Raw genomic sequence first — 27,391 nt, 5'->3', positions numbered from 1 at the left:
ATGTTTATCAATAACCCATTTCCTGTAGTCGAAGAGAAAAGGAGACAGTGAGACAACAAGTCAACCAGTTATAACTGTGGCATATGCACGAGGCAAAATGTCTCGAACATCTGTCACAGAGTTTATTTATAACAGAAAGATAAGAATGGGAGTGAGGTCATTTTGTGAGAGAGAGAGTCAGTGTGTGTTTGAGTGAGACAAGAATGTGTGTGTGAACAGTGCGTGGGTGTGTCTGAGTGTGAGAATGCTTCAGGACATTTGTTAACAGGATTAAAGCAATGAAATATAAAATTTCCATAACAGGTATGGTCCATAGAACTATTATAACTTAAGAAATGAAGTCCCAGTACGTCTCCTTTAACATTCCAGCTGCATCATTTGTGTTTGCGTAAACTTTCTATAACAGATGCAAGGAGAGGATAATTAAACCACCCCTACTCCTCCCACTCATTTCCTCCTCCCTGATTAATGATGCCGCAGGAACGTTTAATGAGTCCACTAAAAGATGACTGCTGAGTCTTTTGCGTGTGTATTTTTTGTCAGCAAAGACACGTTTATGGCATCCAGGTGCCTGCAGACAAATTCAGATGATTAGTGCTTCCTCCACCTCGGCCGTAGACAAATATCAAGCTGTCGAGGGGTTTAAACTATGGATTTTCTGTTTAGTCTCGATGTGATTCAGTGTGGATTTCAGCGTCTTTCATTAAAAGAAAATCTATCCTATCATTTTGAGTTTTATTTTTATTTTTTCCATTTTGTCTGCAGGAACAATATCAGAGTGTGTGAATGAGAAGTTTGCGGACCATCTTCTCCACACGGCGACCCTGCAGTTCCTCTCTACAGTTTTCACAGAGGAGACGAAGCGCCGCAGCGTGGAAGTCACAAACTCCACATCAAAACGCGACTCCGGCCTGTCAGAAATCCTGAACGGAGCCTCTGCCAGCCAGCTGTGTGAACTGTTGCTGCAGGTAGGTGGGAAAGTTTCAGGTTGGTTGTAATGCTGTGTGCTTGTGACCGATGTTCAAATATTCAGAAAAGATGTCAGCTGCATATATTTTTCTGTTGCCAGAGTTTTGAGAGGAGGACCTCCCAGGACCCGTTGAAAAAGCTCACAGCCAGAGCGATGATGACGCTGCTGGCGTGCAGCCCCACAGCTCAAAACTACGCAGCTAAAGGTGATCCTTCATCCCTAAAGTCTGGTGATGAGGTCATAGCCCCATAGCTGACCTGGCCTATGATGTAACAATGAAGATTATCCTAGCTATTAAAAATAATCAGCTATATGCTAGAGGAGGTGCTAGCATCAGGATGAGGATGGGATGCAACCATGGCAATGAGGCCAGTGTGACACTCGCCTCATATTCTCAGTAACCAAACCGCACACAACACCCGCATCAGAGATGAACTGCAACCACACCCCACCCGAGGCCTCAGCATGCTGCTGCCACATTCATCAACAACCATGACTTTACAACAGGACCCTGAAAGAACCATACGTGTTCACACAGGTTTTTATTATGTCAACATCTTCATCTTGTGTAGAAGCTAAATCAGAGAGCATCTCCTGTTAAAGTTCTCCTTCTACCAAACACCGGCCTTAAACGTGCTTTTGTTAGATAATATTTACACCAGCTTTAAATCTGTTTTGTGTTGTAGTCGGTCTCATCGACAGCTGTGTGGAGCAGCTGAGGCAGACACAATCACAGCTCCACCTGGAGTCGCTCCGACCCGGCAGGACGTCTCACCGCAGAAAGGTGAGCAGGAAGCTTCCAGCATCAGCACCTTTGTGTGTGTGTGTTTGTGTTCATGCATGCCTGTGAGCATGTGTGTTCATGCATGTGTGTGTGTGTATATGCGTGTACACACGGATGGATGCCAATGTGTGTGTGTGTGAGTGTGTGTGTGCAGATTTGTGTGCATGTGTGTGCGTGTAATTTGTTGTGTGAACATGTTTTTTTGCATATGTATATATATATATATATATGTGTGTGTGTGTGTGTGTGTGTGTGTGTGTGTGTGTGCTACTTGGTTGAACCAACATGAGCTCGTGGGATAAATATTCTGTGTTTTTCTGAAGAAACTCTCTTCTGTTAATTCTCTAATGGGGGCAGTAAAGGTTGTTTTTTAAGCCAAGATTATTAAATGTGTTTCTTTTGTTTTGTTCTCTGTTTGATCAGGAAGGAGGCTGTTTAAAGGAAGTCAGGCTGGCTGCAGAGATGCTGCAAAGTACTCTTTATAACAACAACGAATGCAAAGTGAGCCTCTGCCTTTTAATTCCTCACTGCTAATAGGTTTTTAATGGATCGTTACACTACTGGTGCTGTGCTTCTCAATGAGATTCACCTAAACGTTCGTGCTAGCCCAGCTTCATTATCCTTCTGTTTCCACACTGAACCCAAATAACAAGATCCGAGCTTGAGTTTTTCCTTTTGCATGCACACATGTGATCTTTGTATTTGTGTGTGTAGGTGGCTGCAACGGATGCCCGTCTAACGCCGACGCTGCACGCTCTTTGGCCTTGGCTCTTGTTGGACGACCCCACCATGGAAGTGGTGCTGGAGCTTCTGTGTGTTTACACTGCCAACTGCCCACCAGGTCTGCATGTGTTTGTGTCTGTTTGAGTCATTGTGCCTGGTCCGCGCCGGCCCGTCGCCTCAGTCTCACTGACTCATACACACTCTGGATTAAAAGTCCCATTGTCCTCTCCAATGACTGCATTGTGCCCGACTGTATAAGACTAGCGAGTGGCTGCCTGTCGCTTTCTAGAGGAGACGTATCAGCATTGATCAGGCTAGAATTCACATGTTTCTAATTCATCACACAAATGTGAAATTTCTAGTGAGAGTCAGCACATCTACGGGGGATTTTTGCACTGATAGGGAAAGCGATTCAAGGAACAGAAACACTTCATGATAAAAAAAATACATGGACTAAAACCTCTGCACTTCTTCTGATTGTTAACAGGTTTTCTGGTAATGACCAAAAGAATGAGATCACTGACACAAGCGGCGGAAATTAGTTTCCTCTGCAGGGTGTCTGGGCTCTGCCTTAGAGAAGGTGAGAAGCTCAGTCATCTGGAAGGGGCTCGGAGTAGATCCGCTGCTCCTCCACATCGAGATGAGCCAGTTGAGGTGGCTCAGGCATCTAGTTAGGATGCTTCCTGGATGCCTCCCTGGTGAGGTTTTCCGAGCACATCTGGTATGGAGACCTAAAGGACACGCAGGAGGGACTGTGTCTCTCGGCTGGCCAGGGAACGCCTTGGGATTCCCCTGGAGGAACTGGCCCAAGTGGCTGTGGAGAGGGAAGTCTGGGCAACCCGACCGCGGATAAACAGCCGAAAATGGATGGATGGAATTTAAAGCATCATCAAATTAGCACTAACCTTAAACAAACATAACAACAAGCTTAAATTAAATCACATTAAGGGAAAGTGGTTACCTTAGTTCATCTTTCAACTATATTTATCCTTTCTGAAGCTTACTGGTTAAGCAACATTTCAATTATTGTATAATTCTACCTCACAAACACCAGTGCTGAGTTCTCTAAGGTGTTGGTTTATTGAAGACCTTCTTTCCTTTCAGATTATAAATATTTCCCCTTTTTAGTAACAATGACTGAACATTTGTTGGTAAAACTTAGCTTTATACATAATTTGTAATACATTCCAGTTTCAGATCAGTAAACAAATTTAATATCAAACAAAGATAACTCGATTCAATATGTATCCAGAAAACAAAATTAGGGTAAACAATCTCAAAAAGCAACACATCAGTTCCTCTTCCAAAGAATTTGGCATCAGTTATTTATTTTAAAGTTTAAATTACATGATTTAACAGTAAAAACAGACTGGGATCTACAAAAGAGCCTCAGCTAGCTAAAAACGACACAAAGGCCTGTCTCTTAGCTGCAAGAAATGTGGAAAAATATGAAAATATTCTGAAGCGTGAAAAGACAAAGTGGAATTTTTTGGGAAGGCGTGTATCCCGATTCATCTGGAGTAAAACCAACAGTCAAACATGGCGGTGGTAGTGTGGTGGTCTGCTGTGCTGCTTTGGGACCAGGACTACTTCCTGTAATCGTGAATTGTAAAGTGGAACACCTGACCTTTGGTCTTTAATGGCCGTGACTAGGTATGTGAATCTTAGAGCAACTCACGATTTGATTCGATTCAGAATCAATTTTCGATTTAAAGGGGCATTATGGAAGTTTGACAGCCAAAACATGTATAGAAATAATAAATTTCTTCTTCATACATTCTCCTGCAATGCCCTGCTCCTGTAGAATGAGCCCTGGCATTTTTACTGTGATTGCCTGTTTTTCTGTAAAATCACAGAAAAAGAGCTGCTCGGGTCGAGCAGGCTGCTTCATGCGCGTTCACGCTCAGGCATAGCCCGTAGCATTTGCTATCAGTAGCTTTAGCAGCAGAGAGTGAGGTAGTGCCAACTCAGTGACTTTGTCGCTGTTCCTAACGCCTAGTGATGAACCTAGCTACATTTCTGAGTACCCTTAGCTACTTTTTTCTAGATATTTCCTGCAAATTAGCAACAAAATAGCCATTTTCACTCCGAACTGTTCTTTGAACGTTGTTTCACCTGTCATCAGGTATATAAATGTTACAGATACAAAAGACGCTGGGTGCTTTAGCCCAGCCAGTAAGACGTCGGACTCCCACGCAGGAGATCCGGGTTCGATTGTGGATGTGGTCATAAATTATTTATTTTTTACATTAATGGTATATTTTTTTACAGTAAGATGCCCAAATTTTTATTTGAGACTCGCCGAACGGCATTGAATTCACAGATTAAAAAGATGTGGGTTCAACTTTCATTTTGGAACAATTTTTCAATCAAGGGAAGGGAATGATCTGAGCATGCAGGAAGACTGACCCATCATAAACCTTTGTCGGCTGTGCTGAAGAGAAAGGTACAGAACCAAATTATTTAATTAATTAGCTGTGCGTTCTCCTGTCCTCTGTCCTCCGGGACACACACACACACACACACGCACGCACGCACGCACGCACACACACACACACACACACACACACACACACACACACACACACACGGGACTGTGTCAGCTGTTATTTTCGTTAAGAAGTGTGCACGTACAGCATGTGCGCCTAGTGCATGAGCCTACTTTTGAAGCTGCCGTTATGCTTTTGGCCTGAGGGGGCAATCGCGAGCATAAAATTCAAAATGCCGTAAAGTCCCTTTAAATCGTTTCACAATCAATATTAACAGAGTGTCAGTTCAGTGATGAACTAAAACTGTAAACAGAAGCAATCTTTTGACCAAAAGACAAGTTATTTTTGCTTACCTTGTAAAATATAACAAATCTGTAGTTACCTAACAGTAGCTTTGAAAGTAATACGGTCAAATACTTTTCAAGTACCGTAAATCCTCTAATACAGGCCCCGGCCTGTATTTGACTCAAGCTCATCAAGCTCCAGGCCTTCATTGGAAGGAGGGCCAGAATTAGAGGCAGGCCTCTATTTCTATTTGAGCAAAATGAACTAATGGTTCGCTGGAGTTTTTGACAATTAAAATTGCGCCCACATTTTCAAAGTTAAACACATTTCTTTTAACAACGGTAGTTTCTGCTTCAGCCCTCTCCCCCCCTCCCCCTGCACTGCGGCCGCAAACTCACTGATGCACCTGCAGCCTCTCGGCGTTCCTGCTGCTCTAAACATTAAAATAATTATTTCATTTTCTGTTCCTCACTTCTGATTACCTTCAATGGTGTCTGTTTGTTGCAACCACCAGGTACAAAAACTAACTTGTTTTATTTGACTATTTTTCAATTCAATTCACTTTTACTTATATGGCACCAAATCACGACAAGAGTCGTCTCAAGGCACTTAACAAAAAATAAACATTCCAATTCAGGTCAGTTCATTAAGCCAATCAGAAATAATGTTTCCTATATAAGGAACCCAGCAAATTGCATCAAGTCACTGACTAGTGTCAGTGACTTTACAGCAATCCTCATACTAAGCAAGCATAAAGCGACAGTGGAGAGGAAAACTCCAGAGAATCCTGGCTCAGTATAAGCGGCCATCCTCCACGACTCACTGGGGATCGAGAAGACAGAGCAGGCGCACACACACACACACACACACACACCAAGCAACGTGTCTATGGTTACATTGTGATTTCTTAGTAAATATTCTATTTGGCGAGAGATAAACTTAATTGTATTTATCCTAGTGAATCTATAATTCAACGGGTAAACTAGCAGTAGCACATCCAACATCAAGGAAAGCAAAAAGTTATTATCAGGAGAGGGACAATGTTTAAGTGCTTAGCAGCAGTGTACTAGTCGATGGCCCCCTCCATGAGGCCACCACAGCTCAGCAGAACATCATTGTGGATTCTTCTGGGGAGAAAAACACTTAGAGAGAAAATAAAGTCAACAGCTGAAATTGCAGAAAATAATACAGTTAAAGAGCAGATTTTAGAAGAAAGTAGTCAAGTGTGAAAAGTGGTCAGTGTATCCTCCAGCAGTCTAAGCCTATAGCAACATAACTACAGAGATAACTCTGGATAATCTATCTTATTTAGATGGAGGCATGTTGGAGGCAGGGCAAGGGAGAGCTGTCTTTACCGACTGGACACTCCACCTCCCTCTACTCCCCCACTTGTCCAGATCTAAGCTAACATCAGATTTTAACAATGAGCCCTATCAAATAAAAATGTTTTACGCCTAGTCTTAAAAGTAGTGCCTCACGGACTAAAGCTGGGAGCTGGTTCCACAGGAGAGGAGCCTGATAACTAAAAGATCTGCCTCCCATCCTAATTTTAGATATTCTGGGAACCACCAGTAAACCTGCAGTCTGAGAGCGAAGTGCTCGGTTAGGAACGTATGGAACAATCAGATCACTGATGTATGATGGAGCTTGATTATTAAGAGCTTTATATGTGAGAAGAAGGATCTTAAAATCTATTCTGAATTTAACAGGTAGCCAATGTAGGGAAGCTAAGACAGGAGTGATATGATTTCTCTTTTTAATTCTCATCAGAACTCTTGCTGCAGCATTTTGGACAAGCTGAAGACTTTTAACTGCATTCTGTGGACTTCCTGAGAGTAATGAATTACAGTAATCCAGTCTTGATGTAATAAATGCATGAACTAGTTTTTCAGCATCACTCCTGGAAAGGATGCTTCTAATCTTAGCAATATTCCGAAGGTGGAAAAAGAAAATCCTGCAAACCTGTTTAACCTGGGATTTGAATGACATGTCCTGGTCAAAGATAACACCAAGGTTCCTTACTTTGTTCTCGGAGATTAATGTAATGCCATTCAGGTCAGGTGATTGACTAAGCAATTTACTTTTCTGGATTTCTGGTCCAAAGATGAGAACTTCCGTCTTGTCTTGATTTAAAAGCAAAAAGTTTAGAGTCATCCAATTTTTTATGTCCTCAAGACAAGCCTGTATTCTACCCAACCGATTAGGTTCATCAGGGTTAATGGATAAATATAACTATCGTCAGCATAACAGTGAAAGTTTAACCCATGCTGTCTAATGATTTTACGAATTGGGAGCATATACATAGTAAAAAGAATTGGTCCAAGCACTGAACCATGTGGTACTCCACAAGTAACCCTGGAGTATGAAGACGATTTGTCATTTACATTTACAAAATGAAATCTGTCAGACAGGCAGGATTTAACCTAGTGCTGTTCCTTTGATCCCTACAACATGTTCAAGTCTTTCTAAAAGAACATTGTGATAAACTTTGTCAAAGGCAGCACTGAGATCTAACAAGACTAGAACAGACACAAGATTCTTATCTGAGGCCATGAGAATATCATTTGTAACTCTCACTAACACAGTTTCAGTGCTGTGATACTCTAAAACCAGACTGAAATTCCTCAAACAGAGCATTAGTGTTTAAATGCTCACATACTTGGATGGCCACTATTTTCTCGAGGACTTTGGATAAAAATGGAAGGTTAGATATTGGTCTATAATTCATTGGGTCATCTGGATCCAGAGAAGGCTTCTTAAGTGAAGGTTTGATTACAGCAACCTTAAAATCCTGTGGTGCATATCCATTTACTAAGGATAGATTGATTATATCTAGAATGGGGGCAGTAACCAATGGAAATGCCCCTTTAAATAATTTGGTTGGGATTGGATCCAAAACGCAAGTGGAAGGTTTAGATGAAGCTAATATTTTTGATAAATCTGAAAGCTCAACTGGATCAAAATGGTTCAAGCACAGATAAGGTTCTACAGTCACCTCTGATGCTGCCTCACTTACTGAGGAAGAAGAAATCGCATTAGGGAGGATGCTAAAGATTTTGTTTCTAATAGAATTATTTTTACTTGTAAAAAATCCCATGAAGTCATTGCTGCTGAGGGCTAAGGGAATAGATGGCTCAGAGCTATGATTCTGTGTAAGTTTAGCAACTGTACTGAAAAGAAATTTAGGATTATGCTTATTCTCCTCAATTAATGCTGAGAAATAAGCAGTACTAGTTTGTCGAAGCTTATTTTTATAAAGCACAAGACTATTTTCCAGGATAGGTAGGCCTCCTCATGGTGCGTAGAGCGCCATGTTCTCTCCAATTTCCTAGAGTTTTGTTTTAAGGCTCGTAAATGAGAATTAAACCAGGGAGCCCACTTCCTGTCCCTAATTACCTTCTTTTTTAAAGGGGCAACATCACCTAATGCCATACGTAAAGAGGAATTAACATGATGAACTAAGGCATCAATTTGTGAGGGGCTAGAACTGAAAATATTGCCCTCTCCTACATGCCTCTGAGATGCTGAGGACAGTAAAGATGGAACAGTTGATTTAAAAGACGCAACTGCGTTGTCAGATAGAGACCGACTATAGTGAAATTTACTTTCATGTCTCGAGAACTCAGTTATAAAAAATTCAAAGGTTATCAGAAAGTGGTCCGAGAGGACTGGATTATGTGGAAAGATCGTCATTTCCTCACACTCTATGCTATAAGTCAGCACAAGGTCCAATGTATGATGGCAGGAGTGGGTGGAGCTATGTATTCTTTGAGTAAAACCAATTGAGTCTAAGATATTACTAAAGGCTACATTGAGGCTATCATTTTCAATGTCCACATGAATGTTAAAATCCCCCACTACAATGACCTTATCAGTATTTAGCACCAAATCAGATAAAAAAATCAGAGATCTGATCCAAAAACTCAGAGTAAGGGTGGACGATATAAACTACAAACAAGAGTGGTTTTACAGTTTTGCAATCTGGATTAGGAAAACTAAGAATAAGATGTTCAAACGAACTGTAGCTATTAATCTGTAAGGGATTGATTAATAAGTCTGAATGAAAAATGGTTGCTACTCCTCCTCCTCGCCCTGTACTTCGAGCAATATGATGATTTAAATAATTAGAAGGAGTCGACTCGTTTAAGCTAACATAGTCCTCTTGCTGCAGCCAGGATTCTGTGAGAGAGAGCAAAGAGATCTGATTATCACAAATCAAGTCATTAACTAACAAAGTCTTAGAAAAAATGGATCTAATGTTCAATAACCCACATTTAATTTTTCTAGTTTCCTGCTCAGTTGAATTTGTTCTAATATTTATGAGATTTCCATGATTAGCTTCATTAAGCCTGATATTTAATCTGTGTGATTTTGGCCGTGGACAGGACACTGTCTCTATGAGGTAGTGGGTGGGTAACAGTACAGAAGCTGCAGAGGGGTGGGTTAAACTATGACTCTGCTTCCTGGTCTGGACCCTGGGTAGTCATGGAGGACTAATAAAACTGTCCATGTTCCTAGAAAGAAGAGCTGCACCATCCAAAGAGGGATGGATTCCGTCTCTCCGCATCAGACCAGATTTTCCTCAAAAAGTTTTCCAATTATCAATGTAGCCCACGTTGTTTTCAGGACATCACCTAGACAACCAGCGGTTGAAGGACAGCATGTGGCTAAACATGTCATCACTGGTCCGATCAGGCAGGGGGCCAGAGAAAATTACGGAGTCCGACATTGTTTTGGCAAACTTACACACCGAAGCAACATTAATTTTAGTGACCTTCGATTGGCGTATTTTTCTGTCCTGCCTGTTTATTATCTTCCTGCATCTCCTCTCAATCCTAAAGAAAAACTGCTGCCTGGGTTCATATATATTCACCTTATGAGTTACCTTCGAACTGCAGTTCTAAAAGATCTACCGACCGCAAAAACAGCGGAGTGCTCGCCGGCCACATCAGTGACGTCACCGAGGACAAAACAGGTGATGCGCCCCGATCCACAGCAGCGAAACGCATCAGACACAAATAAAAGAATAAAAGGCAGAAAACATGAAAGGAAATGAGCCGACATGAACGATCGCGTGTTAAATTAGTTTTTGAGGTGGCGACACCTGATTTAATAATGTTACTGTGGCCGTGCTCAGGACGCAGATGTCTGGAGCGCGTCAACAATCAGAGCTTTGCATGCGCAAGCTGGTTAAGGTTAGGATGGGGGTGAGGGGAAGGTTAAATTGCAAGAGGGTAAAGGTCACAATTTGGTTAAATGTCCGTTTTATGGCGGGTGTCAGTACCAACGCTCTGGCACAGCGCTTTGCCTCCCGACGCGCAGGAGCTTGTCACCTGCTGACAGCAGGCTGCTGTCTTTTCCGAGGACTGCATCTTGCCGGTCATTATCATGTGACAGCGACTAGTCGATGACAGGCATAAAAAGTCCTTATAGAGCGGTGAAGTCGACTAGTGACTAGTTCATACAACCCCTGCTACTGCTCCCCAGAGTGTTCTGCAGCATAATCAGCACGTTCTCTTTGAACTTGATATCAAATCTTCGCGTCCTCTTCGTCTCCGCACGGTTAAAGTTACCCTCGCGGTCTATCACTGGCAAATCAAAAGTGAGACGGATGACACAACCGCCCCCAGTACTTGCTTGTTACCACATTCCACCCGGCCATTATTCACCTCCGCCGACTCCAACACCGGCCAAAATATGATACCCAGCAGTTAATTAAATACAGGCTAATATTAGAGGATTTACGGTATGTGTAGAAACAAATTTAACATTTGAGTCCTCAACCTGTTTAAAACAGTGCCTCAGATTTCTTACAAAGGAAAATGTTCTCTCATTTATCAATAACTTAAATAAATGCATGAGTAATCCTGAGTACTCATTTATCAACTTAGAAAATAAATATGAGAATATCTCAAATTTCTGAGTATGGAAAAAATTACATTCAAGTGCCCTCGTATCAGCAGATTCAAACATAAATCATCTCAGTTTATGGGCGCACAAAAGTAAACGGAGTACTGACTCTCCTAACAAAGATCCAAAAACAGACAAAAGTGCATCTCAAACCTGTAACATGCCAAATACTTGAGTTCTTGGAACCGATTCTGGACCTTCATAAATAAGAATCCCGATTCAGACTTGAATCATTTTTTTCAGCACCTCTAGCGGTGACCCTTTCTAGCAAGAGCTAAAGGTCAGAGACGGAGCCGAGAGGACGGCATCATATGCAAAGAGCAGACATGAATGAGTTTTAAACTACAGTACCCGGCTGGTCCTCCTGCAGGAGGAAAATGGCGGAGGCTTTAGCAAACTGATAAAAAAAGAAAAATATATTGTGGGCGTGTGTTACACTCTGCTCCATTTCCCTTGCTTCTGGGCCTCCCCGTAACCTGTAGCTGAGCATCAGAAACCAGGGAAGTCAGACTCTATTCCCTGACGGTTAGCGGAACAGCGGGATGTGTTCAGGTTTAGCGTTACGCCATCCACCCTCAGGCTACCGCCGTGTCTCCCGACACACCGACATGTCTGTTTGCTCTTTCATCTCCTCTATACCACCTCCATCCAGAACTTGGTCAGTGTGGCTAGTTTAAAAACACGTTTGTGTTTTCTTTAGATGTTTTTCCGCACAGTAAAGTAGAATATTTTTTGTGTTCTTTTTTCCCACCGTACACCGCTGCAGAAGATAAGGAAGTACCTCTGTCTGCTCCCGTCTCAAAGAAACCCCAAGTCCAAATCATCCAAAGACGCTGCCACACCCAACGTCCACAATCAGATCGCTGTGATTGGCCCGGCCTACACTTCGCTTCGATAGACCTGCTGAGGCTACAGTGCAGTGTGGCTAGACTGACCTGCAGAGCAGAATCTTTAGCTACGACTAGGGGTTTTTAGATTTTTAGTCTATAAGAAAAGTGTCTGCAGCCTGAAGCTAATCCCTCCCTTTCAGAAAAGCACGATAGTTGAATTATGAAACAAACCAGCCTTTTGCTATTAGCTCATCACCTTAAGCAGCTCCTACAGACTCCACTTCCCTCTCGTAGCACTCATGTTCCACTCGTCACCAGTGTGTTGGACAGCTTCTGCATAAAGAGGAGCTACACATAGTCATGCATGGAGGTGTTGGTCTAGTGGCCAAAGCTCCGGTGTGTGTTTGTGCTGCAGGCCGAGCTAACCCGGCGTTAACATGAACAGAAAGAAGCCGACTGGTTCTGAGAAAATCCGTGTAAAATTATTTTAGACAACTTTCCTGTGTTTCATATTAGAATTACTATTATGGCTTGTTATTCATTAATAATGATATTAGAAAACTGCAAGTGTTTGTTCTCATGTCCAAGAAGCATTTTTTTACAAAAGAAAAATGGTTTAATAATTAAAAATGAACAGATTTTAGAACGGGATCTGATGTTTATTCTTACAAATAGTTTTTTTCTAAGGACTTTTGTTGCTTAAAGTCTACGTTTTTGTTTTAAACACACACAGTTGGAAAATTGAGTCCTGTTAAAATTGATCTGTGATTTTATTTATCTGTAAATTTGGGTTTTATTTGTTTTATTTCCCAGCATGCAGTTCTCTGTGCAGCAGCGTCCCAGGTGGCGTACCGGGTTCTAAAGGCTCTCTGATGCACTCGGTCATGAAGCTGACCTCGCTTACGGCAGACTGCAGCGCCGTTCAGAGCCTCGCCTTCTCTCTCCTGGTTAACCTGACCGTGTCGCGGGACTGCAGGTGCATCCTGCAGAAGGTACAGACCTAACGATTTCATGATTTGTGATTATATCCTGACTGGTGCTCTGAGATTTCATTCTCCTGTGATTCCCAGAATAATTTCCTTCAAGCGTTTCTGCTGGTGCCGGTGCCCAAAGCGGCCGGCGCGAAGGCCACGTCTGGCGCTACGAGCCCCCTGAGCCTGTGGCTGAGGCTGTTGGTCAGCCTGTCGTCCACCGAGGACGGCCAGCAGAGCATCCTTAAGGTGACCGGCGCTCTGGAGCTGCTGGCGGACTTGGCACCACATCGACGACATGCGTTGCTCACGCTCCACAACCTCTGCTTCTGCCCGGCCAACAAATCCCACGTCATCTCCAACGGTACGGAGGGCAGGCAGGGTCGTGTTTGTGTCCTTCCCTCACAAGCCTCGGCGCTTTGGGGAGTGTTTAAGGGGATCTTTCTACGGGGTTTCACTCAGCTGACAGACGTGCCTGCATGTCAGAAGCCTAAAGCTTGTTAATCTTTGCAGGAAAGAATCATTTTATCAAAACTCGAACCTGATCACAAAAGAAAATCATAAGAAATTGAAAAGTGAGTCGTTTCAGAGTGGCTGTTTAGAAGAAGAAGGTATAATAATGTCAGATGAAAGCAGAGGAAGCTGCTGAGACTAAAACAGATTGGCTGTCGCCCCCCCACCCCCGCCATCATTGTTTCCTGTGGAAAATGGCGTTTCCTGCGACCCTTAAGGTCGTCGAAGATCAGATCAGCACCCGCTTGTTAAAAAACGAGCAGCTCAGTAAAGATGTTTCTGTTTCTTCTAGAAAATTCCATCAAGGTTTTGATGTCGTGTCTTGAAAGTAGAGAGATGGAAACCTGCTGTATGGGAGCATCTGCCCTGTGGGCGTTACTCCACAACAATCAGAGGGTACAAACACACCACCACACACCTACACATCAATAATACGTTATATTCTCATTGAAGTTATATCTTTTTTTAATAAACTGGCCATTTTTTCTAATCGGTTTCTCATTTATTCCTCTCAAAAAGGCTAAAACTGCCCTGAAGTGTCCTTCTGTGCGGTTAAAAATCAAAGAGGCCCTTTCCACCTTTAAGACAGGCACGTATTCACTCATTTTAATGAGTTTAATTAGCACATTTGCATAGTTGATGTTTATTTTGCTCCTAATTGCAGATGCAGAGAAGAAGCAGGATCCTCTAAGTGTTTACCTGCGGAAGTGCCTGGAGCAGCTCTCCCTGCTGCTGCTGAATGTATGAAATCTGTTCCTATGTTTTAATATGGTTAATAAATGAAATTGAATTTTTTTTCTGGTGTGTCCTCTCTTTTATTTTATTTCTAGAAACGATCGTGTGGCTCTAGATGTGTTGTGAATCCCACAAACCAGAACTCACACCAAACTAACTTTACCTCAAACTAAACTTACATTTCATCCCAGTGCTTAGAAGCGCTCCCCTCCTATAAAAAAACAAACAAAAAAGACACAACACAGTGTTCAAATCTTCATAACTATGAGGTATTTAGTCATCATGTTGGTGACAAAGTGCCCCTCTGTGGAACCACGGACCATGAAGTGCCTCCCAGCAGCTCGAGAGCTCCGCTGCAGCCGGAGCGCTAACAGGAAGTGCAGCTCGTGCGCCTCTCCTCTGCTCGTCAATGCTGCCTTCATTCTCCCTCTGTGGGGCAAAATGAAAGCTGTACAAAAGGGCTGCTGGTACTTCACGGCACTCGTCTTTCTCCCTTTTCTTAAAGGTATGGACATTGTCTATTATTTAAAAGTGTAAACTGATATTTTTGGGCTGAAATATGCTAATATTTTGACTGTAGACAGCTTAAAGTGAGGATTCTTACTGTTTTCTCATTTAAAACAAGTTGGAGTTTAATGATTAGACAAAAGAAATGTAAAATCTGTTTCTTCAGCTTAAATAAAAGATTTTAAGGGTTGAATCTGCAGTTTTTGTGATGTTTGTTTTTGTGCACTGGCCTAATTATACCTCTAACAGCCTTAAACCTTCAGTGTTTGTCTTCCACGTGAGCTCGTTTATTTTTAAGTTCACTTCTTTCTGTAAGTTTGTGACCCAGTTCATTAAAATACTAAAGACAAACAAACTTAGATATGCTGCACTGCTCCAAAGGTTTAAAACCTCCTAATTTGTTTATATTTTGCTTCCAATGAGCTCGATTTTTATTATTTTTTTAAATAAAGGTCATGATGAATAGTTTTCGTTGACTCATTTTCTGCCATTTTACTGGAATAAGACTTCATAATATGTTTGAAAATATTAAAAACTTTACAAGAATGTAGGGAAAAAATGAATGAAAGAGCAGAAATGACTGTAGAGGTGCCTCATCCACCAGTAGATAATCATCAGTGTGAACTTTTGAGGTAATTTCCCTTCAGAAATCACCTTGTTGGAGATGTTTTGGATGTAAAACTGAGTTCTTTTGGTCAATTTCATGAGAGAAAGTGTCTAAAAAGTTTCAGGAGCCTTTTTATGTCTCAGAGTTAAGAACCAAACATTCACTATTGATCACTTTAAAGAGCAAGTCACCCCCTACAAGAAACTTACTTCACTCCCACTTCATGTTTGAAAACTGCAACAAATACTGTTGCTTGGCAGACCGAGAGGGCGGAGCCGCTAACAAATACACATACACACAGGCTCACAATGGCATTATGACATCATAATGTACCAGATGACATCATAGCATACCTCTTAGCCAATAGCGGTGGCAGATTTATATTCAAATACAGTGCAGAATTTTTCCCTGACGACGGCGCAACACTGACAGTTTTAGGCAGAATATTTGAATTTTAACCAAGATGCACTGAACTGCCAAATTATTGACTACACGTGTCTGTAGCATGATTAGACACTCCTTTATATAGTTTATCAGCAAAAAAACAGTGATTTGGGGGTGACTTGCTCTTTAAAAGATTTGCTAAATTCTTAACAGCAACATCTAACAGAATCACATACACTTCCCCAGTGGGAAGCTCGTCTTAACTAAGCCCTTTCTGTCCAGGTTCTGTCCAGCAGAGGGAACCTGACGTGGTCCGGCTGGAGGAGGGGATGGTGCTGGACTGTTCCTGTCCCTGGGACGGAAAGCTCACCATGGTGTCCTGGACCAAAGCACCAGACAAAAACCCCATGGCTGTGTTCCATCCAGACCTCGGGGTGTCCCTGTCTCACCCGTACTCAGAGAGAATAGAGTTCCTGAGGAACACACCCATGGACGGTAGCATCTCCCTGAGGAACGTCACTCATCAGGACATCGGGCGGTACCACTGCTCCGTCCAGACCTTCCCTCAGGGACCGTGGACCAGGGACATCCAGGTGGAAGATTTAGGTAAGTGGAACGACTCGCCAAGCAAAAACAGACCCACAGATGTAGGAAATGAAACGTGGGCGCTCCTTCTGCAGATGAGCCACCCGAAGACGATAACAGCACCGAGCCCCCTCCCACAGAGGAGACGGTAGCAGACACACAGCTGGTGGCAGAGGAGAGCAACAACATGACTGTTCGGTGTCACCACCGGCACAACACCACGGTCTACCAGGTCATCTTTGAGAGGAGGCTGCTCGGCCAGCCCTGGGTCATCATCGGAGTTTGTAAGAAGGTGGAGGGGGGCCTGGTGGGCGAGGACTACAGCGACAGGGGCAGCGTGGACTGCACAGACAGCCTGGATGTCAGTCTGCATCTGGCTGACGTTGCACAGGAAGACAGCGGTTTCTATCGCTGCACCTTTAACACCGATGTGGGCGTACGGACCACCACCGTGCTGCTCACTGTTGCTGCTCCAGGTACATCTCCACTGACGCATGCATGCATGGGAACTAAAAACTTAAAACCACAAAGTCCTGCCTCAAGCTGCTCTGCATGTTTGAATTTGCAGCTAGCAGATTATCTTATCACTGCATCACATTTGCCCTTCATCTGATGGGTTTAAAATTACAGAGTTGTAGTGTTTATCTTTGGGCGTTCATTTAATTCATTTGCTTGTTTTCATCCAACAAGCAGGTGGATTCAGCATGACGTTATACATGATGTACATTTACATCGGAGCTGGAGCTGCTGGACTCATTCTGCTCACTGTCATTCTCATATTGGCAATGAGGCACAGGTATACTTCAGTAGACATGAAATGTCTGATGATACCATGCTGTAGTTCTTTTTTAAAACACAGAGCGGTTTTTGTTTACCTGTTTTCCCGCTACGTTTCGTTTGCGGCTGCAGACTTCCTCAGGCTGACGCTGATGGTGGCGTCACTTCCTTCTCTGTTTATCTGCGGGCAGCAGAGGATGTTGTCGCCCTCTGCTGCCCGCTCTCCTCTCTCTGACGATGCAGTCCCATGCACGGTCCAACGTGTTAACTCCATCGTCTCTGTTCATGGTCCCACATCCTCGTCTCCTTATCTCTATAGCTTCTTTTATCCATCTTTTGTATTTTTGTTCGGTGTTTATGATCCTTGTGTTGTCCCAGTCCATTACATGGTTTTCTCTTGTGCAGTGATCTGTTACGGCTGACTTCTTTATTGTACTTTCTGCTTCTTGTTTTGCTGCTCTTGTGTGTTCAGTAGTTAACCAGTGATAACCCTACCGTACATTAAAGGCATAACAGAAAAAATAAGAGCAACAATGAAAAAACACAACATACACACACCAACAAAACCATACACAACAGTTAGAAACAGACTAGTACACCCAAAAGACAAAATATCAGCTGGACTTAAATGTGGAGTCATTTACGAAATCCCGTGCAAACTCTGCTATAAAACATACATAGGAGAAACCGGACGCCAACTCAACACACGAACAATAGAACATAGAAAGGAGTGCGAGAAAGAGGCAAGTCGAAAACACACAAGAGCAGCAAAACAAGAAGCAGAAAGCACAATAAAGAAGTCAGCCGTAACAGATCACTGCATAAGAGAAAACCATATAATGGACTGGGACAACACAAGGATCATAAACACCGAACAACAGAAATACAAAAGATGGATAAAAGAAGCTATAGAGATAAGGAGACGTGGATGTGGGACCATGAACAGAGACGATGGAGTTTACACGTTGGACCGTGCATGGGACTGCAACGTCGGAGAGGGGAGAGCGGGCAGCAGAGGGCGACAACGTTCTCTGCTGCCTGCGGATAAACGGAGAAGGAAGTGACGCCACCATCAGCGTCAGCCTGAGGAAGTCTGCAGCCACAAACAAAACGTAGCGGGAAAACAGGTAAACAAAAACTGCTCTGTGTTTTAAAAAAGAACTACAGCATGGAATTAGAGATACGACACAGCAAGAACACACCTAAGATGTCTGATGATAGTCGATGTTTTTCACGCAGTAGACAAAGGCCTGAAGGATCTCGAGAAGTTCTTTTTAGCTAGTAGCTTTTTAAGTCAAAGTTTCCTAATTATGTCTCAATTTGTTTCCAATCTGATCTCCAAACCCTTCTCAGAATCATCTGACATTTTTTTTTACTCCAGATGGGTTCCAAAAAAGCTTACCTCAAAGGTTTACAGAGGAAATTTGTCTTTCAAATGTATTAAATGGGTTCAAAATTCAGTGATGTGAGATCGAGGCCCTGAGTCTTACCAAGAGAAATCAAAAAACGCTGATGAACGTTTCTAGACATTTGGAAACTCTGGCATACACGTTTGAAAATGTGGCCAATACATGCAGATACTGCTTAAAATCTAGCATAGCATCTCAACGCTGAGCTATTTCAGCTAACATGCTAATTTACGCGACACTTAAACACGCAGAAGGCAAATTTCCATAAAAATGTTTGTGAAAGTTACTGGTTTGGTATGACGCTACCGTTGCACATTGGTTACATTCATTTAATAATAAATGCAGTGTTTCGGCTTACTGTTATTGTTCAAAAGTGTCGCCAAATTCTCCCACTGTGATTGGGGCAGGGGCGTGTACAGGGAGTGGCCTGGGGTAGCACATGCCACCCTTTGAATCTGATTGGCCACCCCACTGAGTTCTATCTAAATGCACTTTACATTGTTCACAAAAAGCTTGGGGTCATAAAACCCCCAACAGCAGGTGGCAGGATACACTTAACATTGATTTCTAGCCACTCTGGTAATACACGAAGGAGCGTCGTGCTATGCTAACCGTCACTAGCTTGAAGAAGAAGGCAGCAAAATGTGGGGCTCACAAACTCACTAGAGTGCAAAAAATAAATGATCTTGTCTCTCACACACACACACACACACACACACACACACACACACACACACACACACACACACACACACACACACACACACATCCCGCCCTCAAAAAAAAAAAACTATTGGTGCCACCCATGCACTGGGCCGCCCCAGACACGCCACTGGATTGGAGCTAAAAGTACCACCTACTCACCACTAGAGGGCGTTTTGGTTCCTTGTAGCTTCAAACTTGCATTCTTTACTCTGGTTTTTAGCTTTGTTGAAGCAAAAAAGTCTGAAAGCTGTCTGTTTTTGTCTGACCGTCACAGAAAGAAAAGGAAGAGAACGGAGTACCGAGTCAAACTTCACCCGTCTAACAGACAGGTAGATGTTGGTTTATTCATCGTTTCTACTCTAGTCTTTACGCTCGATTCTTTTAAGGCCCTCCCTTACCTTCTCATGAGACATGCTCTGAACTACAGACCTCTTAAACTCTACAGTTAACATTTAAACATCACATCCCTTCAGTAGTTAACCCAAAACCGTAAAATTCATCCTCAACCAACATGGTGCCATCTTGCACTGTTGGTGAAACTTGTGTGTTTTCCTTTAACTCCTCACAAACAGATTAACACTGTACTACATCCTCACAGCCAAACCTCTATGAGAACATCCCTGTTCGTCCCCAGCCTGCACAGAATCCCAGGAAGACTAAAATCCACCCCATCTATGCCAACCTGCCCACACGGCGGCCCCGCGACAAAACAACAAGCGTGCTGTAAGCGCTCGAGGACAGACGTGAGAATTTCACGTGTGTCAGCGTGCGAGGCAGCGAAGAACCAACAAATGCTGTCAGACTCTAATTATCCGTGTGAGTTTTTGAATCAGGGATCACGCTGACACTGTTTAACATTCACATGGTGGCTTGAAATGAGTTAACAAGCTCGTCTCGGAGTCAGAACGCTGACAGGGTTGTTTGGGACCAGCTTCCCCACCCACCCATCTCTCCCTAATTAAATGTAGTGTGTAATTATTTGTTGGGGGGGGGGTTGGCAAAACAATATTAGACAGTAACCATCACACAGAAGAGGAAAGACAAAAGCCCGTGTAATGATTCTTTTCACTTCTCTAACCCTCCCCGAGTAAAACCATTGACAAAAGCCTGGGTAATTGCCCTCTTTTCACTTTCATCCCTCCTGGTTTCTATTCAAAGCCTGACAATAGTGTCTAATCATCTAACGGTAAGGAACAGCAGTCACTTAGCAGTGTACCATCACTTGAGACTCCCCCTCCCTGTCCCAGCTGGCTTTCTGAGTAGCTCGAGTGCTTTCTAGTCTTTGTATGAAAGCTAAACTCTGATTAGTAAATCGTGAGCTGTATTTTATAACTTCTTTTCCTGCCTGTTTTTGTTACTGTGCTCCTCTGCGTTTAAGGAAATGTCTAAAAGACAGGAGAAAGTCGTTTCCACGACGAAGCGTTCAGCGTTTTTGTATTTATTCTATTTTTTCTTAGTTTGTTTTCTGTAAGTGGATATTTAACGTTCATTGCACTGTTGTAGAAATAAAGCGTGCGCTGTTTGTGTAATTTCATTCATTTATCTCCATAGAAATGGAGGATGTGGCAGAGGCGGTAATGGATAAGCTGACAAATGTGGAACATAAAAAATGGGACGTTTTTAGTTTGGAATCACGACGTTTTAGCCTTCATTGTCTCCTCTAACGTTCCTGGTGAACCCGTAGACGCTGTGGCCGTTCACTCGGCTGTGGGACTGACTTGTGACTGAAAGAATGTTGTGACAAAAATAAACCAGTGTCATGGCCTAAACCTCGCTGCGTCTCTTGTGGTGTGGGAGTGTGTGAAGAGAAAATAGAAACGAAAGAATCACCAGGGGCTGAATGCAATCGCTAGGGAATTAGATGTTAGCCACATAAACTCTTAAATGATGAGTTCTGATTTGCTGAATTGGGAGTTTTCCCCCGTTCAGGAATGATGTATGATTTTTAGAAACCTGTAACAGTGACAGTTCTGTGAAATTAAATGTAGACAATACTTTTTTTTTGCTAAGCCCACCCCCGTCCCATATAGCCCCATTCTATTTGAATTTAGCACGATTTAGCATTAGCCAATAGCGTTGACATCCGCTTACATACTGATGTCAGTAACAGAGCGTGCACACTGTTTATGAAAGTACTTACACTGATGCAGAGATGGCGACATTTCTAATGGATAAGTAAGTCTTTACATTATATATATGAATAAACAACATAACATGAGAACAATAACTGTTAAACAATGTGTTTTAGGTCTGTCGGCCAGTTAGAAGTGTGCGTTCACGAAAAAGAAGCATTGCTTTTGGCTGTAATCACAAAAGTAGAGAAAGGGGCTTAAAGTGTAGTACATTTTTTCCACCTCTAGATGGTGCCCTTTGAGAAAAAAATGCTTTAAAGTGACGGTGTGTGTTTTTTCCTGGCGATGGGGGCAGTAGATGCCTAAATTGTTGCAAGCAAGCAGTATTTTTGTGTTGAAGTAAGACCTTACCAACAGATGCCTAATAGGGTCAAAAAGCCCTGGGAAGTGCAACCTTCAGCAAAATGACACCAGACTCCCTTTCATCATTGGCAACAAGTGAAGATGTAAATGTGTAAAACAACGTTGTTTACAAATGGTCAGATTTGTAACCGTTTGTTACAAATCAGTAAATGCATTTTGTCCTCATGGGCTCCCGTAGACAGAAATATGGCGTCGCCCAGAGACTTAGACCCGCTCCCATGTATTTTAGACCTGATTTTTTTGGTTATGTTACGAAGTCACCAATATTTTACAACAACTGGGCACCATTTAATTCCTTTTTAACAACATTTTGATGGATATTTCCAGAGATTAACGGTAAAAACTACACATTGTCTCTTTAAAGCTGTAAATGCATCAGGAATGTAATAGTCAGGTTTAGCCCTTAACATCCAGTGGAAGTGTCACTCACTAAGGTGCATTAGACGAGGTCATGATCTGTGTTCACTTAACTTGTGTAACCTAGAGTTCCCCTTTTTAGGAGACTGTTGTCACACTTTTACATGAGCAGGTGAAGAGCTACTGGAGCCCAGATGTCCACCCAGGGAGTAAAAAGTCAGCTCTGCTTGGGCCAGGTTGGGACAGTCACATGGGTGGGTGTGTGGGGTCGGCTCAGCATAAAATGAACTGCAGGGAAGCAAGGTCGAAAAATAAAAAGTGCTCAGCTCCGCGTGAGCAACACCAAGGTAGGTGCAATGACTCCACCTAGCCCAGCCAGAGCTGATCATAGTGTAAAAACCCCAAACATATTTCTATTCCCACTTCTAAATAGAAACATTAGTTATTTAAACAGAAGTCTGTTATTTGTTAGCATAAATAGCGGCTAACGTTAGCCGTAGCTCATTCCGATTTTTGGTGGAATAGCCATGTTATGTGACACTGAAAGAAGTGCAAAGGTCATAATTTAACCAATTTGTACAACACTTTGTTAATTAAAAAAACTGTACTGTTTGAACATTCAGTTTATTACTGTTGCTCGTCAAAACATTACATATGTACATTTGATGGAAACTGCAGTCCTACGCTCCTGTACTCAAAGTGCTCTGAACATACATGTTAAAAAAAACCATTGTGGACAAAAAGAAACGCGTAACAACAGAAATCACCACTTCTCTATGAACAAGTGGAGAGCAAGAAAAATGGAGAATAATCAGCTAGAACGTTCTCTACTTGTTTCAGTATGTATGACCAACGGCGCAGTGGGACTCATTTACATATAATTACCCACACTCCACACTTGGGCAGAAATGTAGCCAGATAAGCCAAAAAAGTGTTTTTCCAAAGTGATGTAATTGTTATATATCCGAGGCTGTGGAATGAAAGCTACCAATGTTCTACTGGTAGTCTATCTGGAACTCAATGCTACCGATGCGTTTTTCATTTATTTTCACAAACGACAACAAAATATAATTTTAAGTCTAAATGTGCTTGTACTGTTCCAGCTACTTGGAAATATGATGTAGTTCCCTTGTAGACCAGACACAAACAAAAGCAATACCACTCACAAACGACTGCTGTGCTGCCTGGAGTTGATTGTCAGTGGAAACCCTTTTTGACTAAACGTATTTAAAGACCGCAACTACTGAGCCGAAAGTGTTTCGCCTCATGAAAAATGGAGGTTTTGAATGTAGATTCATGTCTGAACCTCAAGTCTGCTTTGGTTGGATGTCACTGCAGTCGGCGTCCAAAGGCACTTCATGTCGGAAGGGAAATTACTCTGTTTTTATGTGTGACTTTCAGTCAATAACTTGACAGAAAAATTATAATAATAAATGCAATTGATTGGTTTTCTGCAGTTATTTTAGCCACAGTGCTAATGCCGTCTGAAACCGTAGCTCCTGCTGGTGCTAGCAGATGCATTTTAGAAATAAAGATTACATGCTTTTACATGTTGAGTAACACTTTTGTTATCGTGACAAAAGCAAAGAGATGGTGATTCATGAACCTACTGACTTGTGGACAACAAGAACAGAGGAATGCCTAGCCTAGCCTAGCCTAGCATGGCACAAACAAGAGGGGTGTAATCACCAGGTCACAAAACTTCTAATAAAAATTATTTTTAGACGACATATTTGGAGAAATTGTCTGACGCAGACATTCATTAGCGATATGCTAATCTAAAGGCTACTCTGACTACTCAGGACTTGACAAATCTACCATAGCATCATGGCGTTGCGCATCTCTTTACCCACACAGATGGAGAAGTAGAAAATCAGGCTTTAGCCTTTGTTTTCCACATATATAACAAACAAACAAGGCAGGGTTTGAAGTGTCCTGGTTGTTAGATGAAGGGAGGTGTTGCCAACATCGGAGCAGATAGACTTTCACTCAGCAGGGTCTAACTTAGTCTCCTTAGACTGTTGGTGGTCACATTGTTATGGCTTTTTAGTTTGCACTCCCCAAGAAAAGATCATTTAAGAAGATATCAAATAAAAAGATCTATGGGCCCAAACACTGAGTTGTATTGACAGAACAGCTTTAAGGCACTACAGAATCAAAGACAGCATCAATATTTAATAAATACTGGAGGACAACAATCCCTTCACCGTTCCTGGTTCTTTATCCAACCTAAGGTTTGAACAGGGTCAATGCCCAAAGCCCCGGCTCTGAGATGTAAGTAAATGAACACGAGTTTTTAATCCATGGAACTGTCAGTGGAGCAGAAATTCAAGATGGATTCCTAACTGAGCACTTTGCCCCCAGTCCAGCCCAACTGGTCGTCTAAACTTTTAAAAAACTGTTGAAAGAAAAATAAATAAAGGGTAATTTGAAAAAGTTAAACGAGAGCTAAAATAGTGAGATTGTTGCACAACTGGTGGTCTGACCACCAGCTACACGTAAATTTAATTTTTGGACATTCTCGCGTCTCAAAAACACCTTAAAGGTATAGCAATCGATGTTTCTGAATTTCAGGAAAGCACCGCCCTCTCCACGTTGCGCTGCACTCTCCCAGCGCCTGTTTACAAGTAGCTGCCGGCCGTATTGTGTAATAAGAGGCTCCAAAAATAGCATGCAGAACATTAGCTTACCTCTCGAGCACAAAACCGGCAACAGCGGCGTCTTTGCGAAGCGGACTGGACCGCGTTAGCCTCTTCCTGATTTCCATGAGAGTGCGGGGGTGCACAGACCACGCATGCACAGGAAGTAAAAACTAACCCAGGATTGGCTTCACCAAAAATTGACATTTTTTGCGGACCAATGGTTGACGTGATCCACCCGGAAGAAAAACATCGATTGCTATACCTTTAAATCTGAAGACCAAAGAGCCTGCAGACAAAAAAACAGGTATCAGTAAAAATAAATGAAAACATCATACATGAAAGCATCTGGTATGAAGGGGAAAAATGCCACCAGATGAGAAAGCATTAAAGCTGCACTAAAATCTTATAACACTTTAAGCTAATGCTTTCAAACTAGTTCAGTGATTCTTGAGGAACTTGAAACCGGACAGCTCTGCTGCCCTCAGACTGCACTTAGTAACTTCCTGTTGGCGCCTGTGGAGGCCGGTTTTTCACGGTGCTGGTAGCTCATATTAAGGCAGCTTTATTGATATAGAAGTTAGCTTTAATTGTTCACTTCCTGTCAAAATAAAGAGAAGAAGAATTTAGTTTTTTGTGTTGGCATCATGGCAGAGCCTGGAAGTAAAAGTAAGAGAGTAATGTCTGGAGGTGAAGCAAAGAGCTAAAACCAGAGTGGACATCGGTGCGGCCCACGCTAGTTGGAGAGAGCTGAAGGAGGCTAAAAAAAAACACAGACTTGGCTTTGCTGCAATGGGACTTGTAAGTAATTTTTTTTTGTTCAATAGTGTGGATCTTTTTACTTTGTGGTTTATTTTAGTATTAGTAGGCTCATGTTAGCATTAGCTCATTGTTAGCTCTAGCTACAGTTCTACTTATTCTGCTTTCAACCAGAAGGAGGAAGAAGCGTGAATCTTATTTAGTGTTACTTTTGTTTTGGTACTTTCTCTTTCTTGAAGCTTTTTCACTAAAATCAAGAGGGCAGCAGGTACGAAGAAAAGACGTATGATTTGTTAAAATGTCCTTTCCTGGTGGCTTTTCTTCCTGATTTGGTCTGAAGACATTCTCCCGAGGCCTAAGGACAATCCTGAAGTGGACACCAAACCATGTTAAACTAAAGCATCACAGGTTTTACTGTTCCTTCATCCATTCGGTGTAAATTTACCTGGCTGTTTATTTTCCTCACGGTTATCATCCACTTAGCAAAACCCATCCCATCGGGTCACCCTTTCCCCACCTTTAGCTAACAAACATCTTATCAGTTCCCTCTGATAGCCGAGGCTTCTGAAGAGCCAGGAAGCCATTAAAGTCAATTTACTTGAGCTGAAAAGGTAATGCCAGCAGTTTAAAGCAGATGCAGTGAGAGGAGTGCACTTTTATCATTTCTGACTCAATGATCCGCCCCCGTATCCTTGAAGAGCATTTCTGAATGACTTGTGCTTATTTTTTAGGGGGGGGGGGGGGGGGGGTGTAACTGATTAGGGAGCTGAGCTGATTCATCACTGCCATCGACGTCAAGCTGTTCCTGTGTTCGGCATTGATCGATTTCTCATTCTTGAGAGAAAAGCAGCGTGCAGTGAGTGTGGGAGGATTATGTGTCAAAACTGGTGGAGTTTCTTTTGAGCTGGGTGCTGAGGCAGCAGATTGTTGGACTGAGCCTAATTTCATCAACTTTGAAACAAAATAACTGAACATTTTTTTATTTTTTTAAGAAAACCGACTTGGGAAGAGTTGGTGCCTCCAAATTCTTGCAAAGTGTTTTGTGTAAAAAAGAGAGGGAAAGTAGCTCATGCAGGATTTAACAGAGAAATGACAACATGAAACACTCAAGTCACATTTAAAGAGTTTTTGGTGCAATCTTCTCCGTTGCAGATCACACAAAAACAAGCATCCTCTAAATCCTCTATAATTATCCTAAAGAAACACTATTTTACATTTCACTGTACAGTTTTTGAAATCTACATGAGGAGTTAAGTGTCCACAGTTGCTCAGGCAGATTCTCTGTCATTGAAGCGGTCTGAGACTGCAACTAGATTCACGGCCACTAGAGGGCGATGGCGCCTCTTCCTGGTGGTGGCTCTCCTGCTCAGGTTCATCAGACAGGAAGCTGGGGAACGTCTGCGCTCGGGGGATGAAAGTCATCGACAGTCCGGTTTCTGTGAGGAGGAAGAAACGAGCGGGTGAACTTTAAAAACCGTGAAGTGAAATTTTTGGCAATTTTAATATAATAAAATAAACTATTTGTTAAGCCAGGCTTAAGTTTCCTGTTGCTTAGTTACTACCAGTGATATTTCTGAAAAGAACAGATCTCTCATGTCAGATAAGCAGCCTAATTTAATTTCTACAACTGTTTGCAGTCATCTCCCATTCAGCCTTAATTTTAATGAATTGGACCAATTTGCTCTGCAGTTGGTTTTGGTTAAGGAGGCAGTAATGGATACTTGGAGGCGGCGGGTTGTTCCCGTGCAACTGTGGGGCCATTAATAAAACATTAGAGCGCTGTTTGGAGATGTGCACACAGAGGTGGGTTGTGACTGCTGCTGATGGCGCACCAAACAAGCAGGAAGTGGCCAGAGATCAATATTTCAGGAGGTGCAAAACCAAACACAACACTGATCACATCTAACCAACATGGACGCTGCTAACAGAGTCGTGATGCCATTACCGTGATGTACAA

The 27,391-nt window shown here is 42.5% G+C and overlaps 3 protein-coding genes across 7 annotated transcripts in view; 2 read left to right on the top strand and 1 right to left on the bottom strand.

Annotated features, from left to right (window-relative positions):
- Nucleotides 1–14,434, top strand: part of rttn (rotatin) — a 46,309-nt gene extending 31,875 nt beyond the window's left edge. For 2 of the 3 annotated variants that reach the window (XM_054751122.2, XM_054751121.2), the window contains 11 exons: nucleotides 766–968; nucleotides 1,070–1,175; nucleotides 1,657–1,754; nucleotides 2,178–2,255; nucleotides 2,469–2,595; nucleotides 12,805–12,983; nucleotides 13,062–13,326; nucleotides 13,768–13,871; nucleotides 13,995–14,064; nucleotides 14,140–14,216; nucleotides 14,306–14,434. In XM_054751122.2, coding sequence (XP_054607097.2) covers nucleotides 766–968; nucleotides 1,070–1,175; nucleotides 1,657–1,754; nucleotides 2,178–2,255; nucleotides 2,469–2,595; nucleotides 12,805–12,983; nucleotides 13,062–13,326; nucleotides 13,768–13,871; nucleotides 13,995–14,064; nucleotides 14,140–14,216; nucleotides 14,306–14,383 — 1,385 coding nt within the window. In that variant the 3' untranslated portion in view covers nucleotides 14,384–14,434. Of the gene's footprint in view, nucleotides 1–765; nucleotides 969–1,069; nucleotides 1,176–1,656; nucleotides 1,755–2,177; nucleotides 2,256–2,468; nucleotides 2,596–12,804; nucleotides 12,984–13,061; nucleotides 13,327–13,767; nucleotides 13,872–13,994; nucleotides 14,065–14,139; nucleotides 14,271–14,305 lie in introns of those variants that run through there. The other variant, XM_015955291.3, reaches the window with a different exon arrangement.
- Nucleotides 14,435–14,474: 40 nt separating this feature from the next.
- Nucleotides 14,475–20,953, top strand: cd226 (CD226 molecule). 3 transcript variants are annotated; one of them, XM_015955295.3, is made up of 6 exons: nucleotides 14,475–14,715; nucleotides 15,991–16,314; nucleotides 16,389–16,769; nucleotides 16,984–17,089; nucleotides 19,459–19,513; nucleotides 20,736–20,953. In XM_015955295.3, exons 1-6 carry the CDS (start codon nucleotides 14,475–14,477, stop codon nucleotides 20,760–20,762), a joined length of 1,134 nt encoding a protein of 377 aa, XP_015810781.1. In that variant the 3' UTR covers nucleotides 20,763–20,953. The 3 variants fall into 3 exon arrangements, with proteins under 3 accessions (XP_015810781.1, XP_015810780.1, XP_015810779.1); XM_015955294.3 differs by lacking the exon at nucleotides 20,736–20,953 and adding an exon at nucleotides 19,783–20,093 and having other exon boundaries at nucleotides 16,987–17,089; XM_015955293.3 differs by lacking the exon at nucleotides 20,736–20,953 and adding an exon at nucleotides 19,783–20,093.
- A 5,445-nt stretch (nucleotides 20,954–26,398) lies between these two features.
- dok6 (docking protein 6) overlaps nucleotides 26,399–27,391 on the bottom strand; it is an 87,809-nt gene continuing 86,816 nt past the window's right edge. Inside the window, exon 9 of the mRNA XM_015955290.3 lies at nucleotides 26,399–26,870. Coding sequence (XP_015810776.1) covers nucleotides 26,719–26,870 — 152 coding nt within the window. The 3' untranslated portion in view covers nucleotides 26,399–26,718. The remainder of the gene's footprint in view (nucleotides 26,871–27,391) is intronic.

Source organism: Nothobranchius furzeri, chromosome 7 (assembly GCF_043380555.1).
Source record: "Nothobranchius furzeri strain GRZ-AD chromosome 7, NfurGRZ-RIMD1, whole genome shotgun sequence".
Lineage (NCBI taxonomy): Eukaryota > Metazoa > Chordata > Actinopteri > Cyprinodontiformes > Nothobranchiidae > Nothobranchius > Nothobranchius furzeri.
Note: the sequence above shows the minus strand (reverse complement) of the source record. Positions and strands in the feature narration are given on the sequence as shown.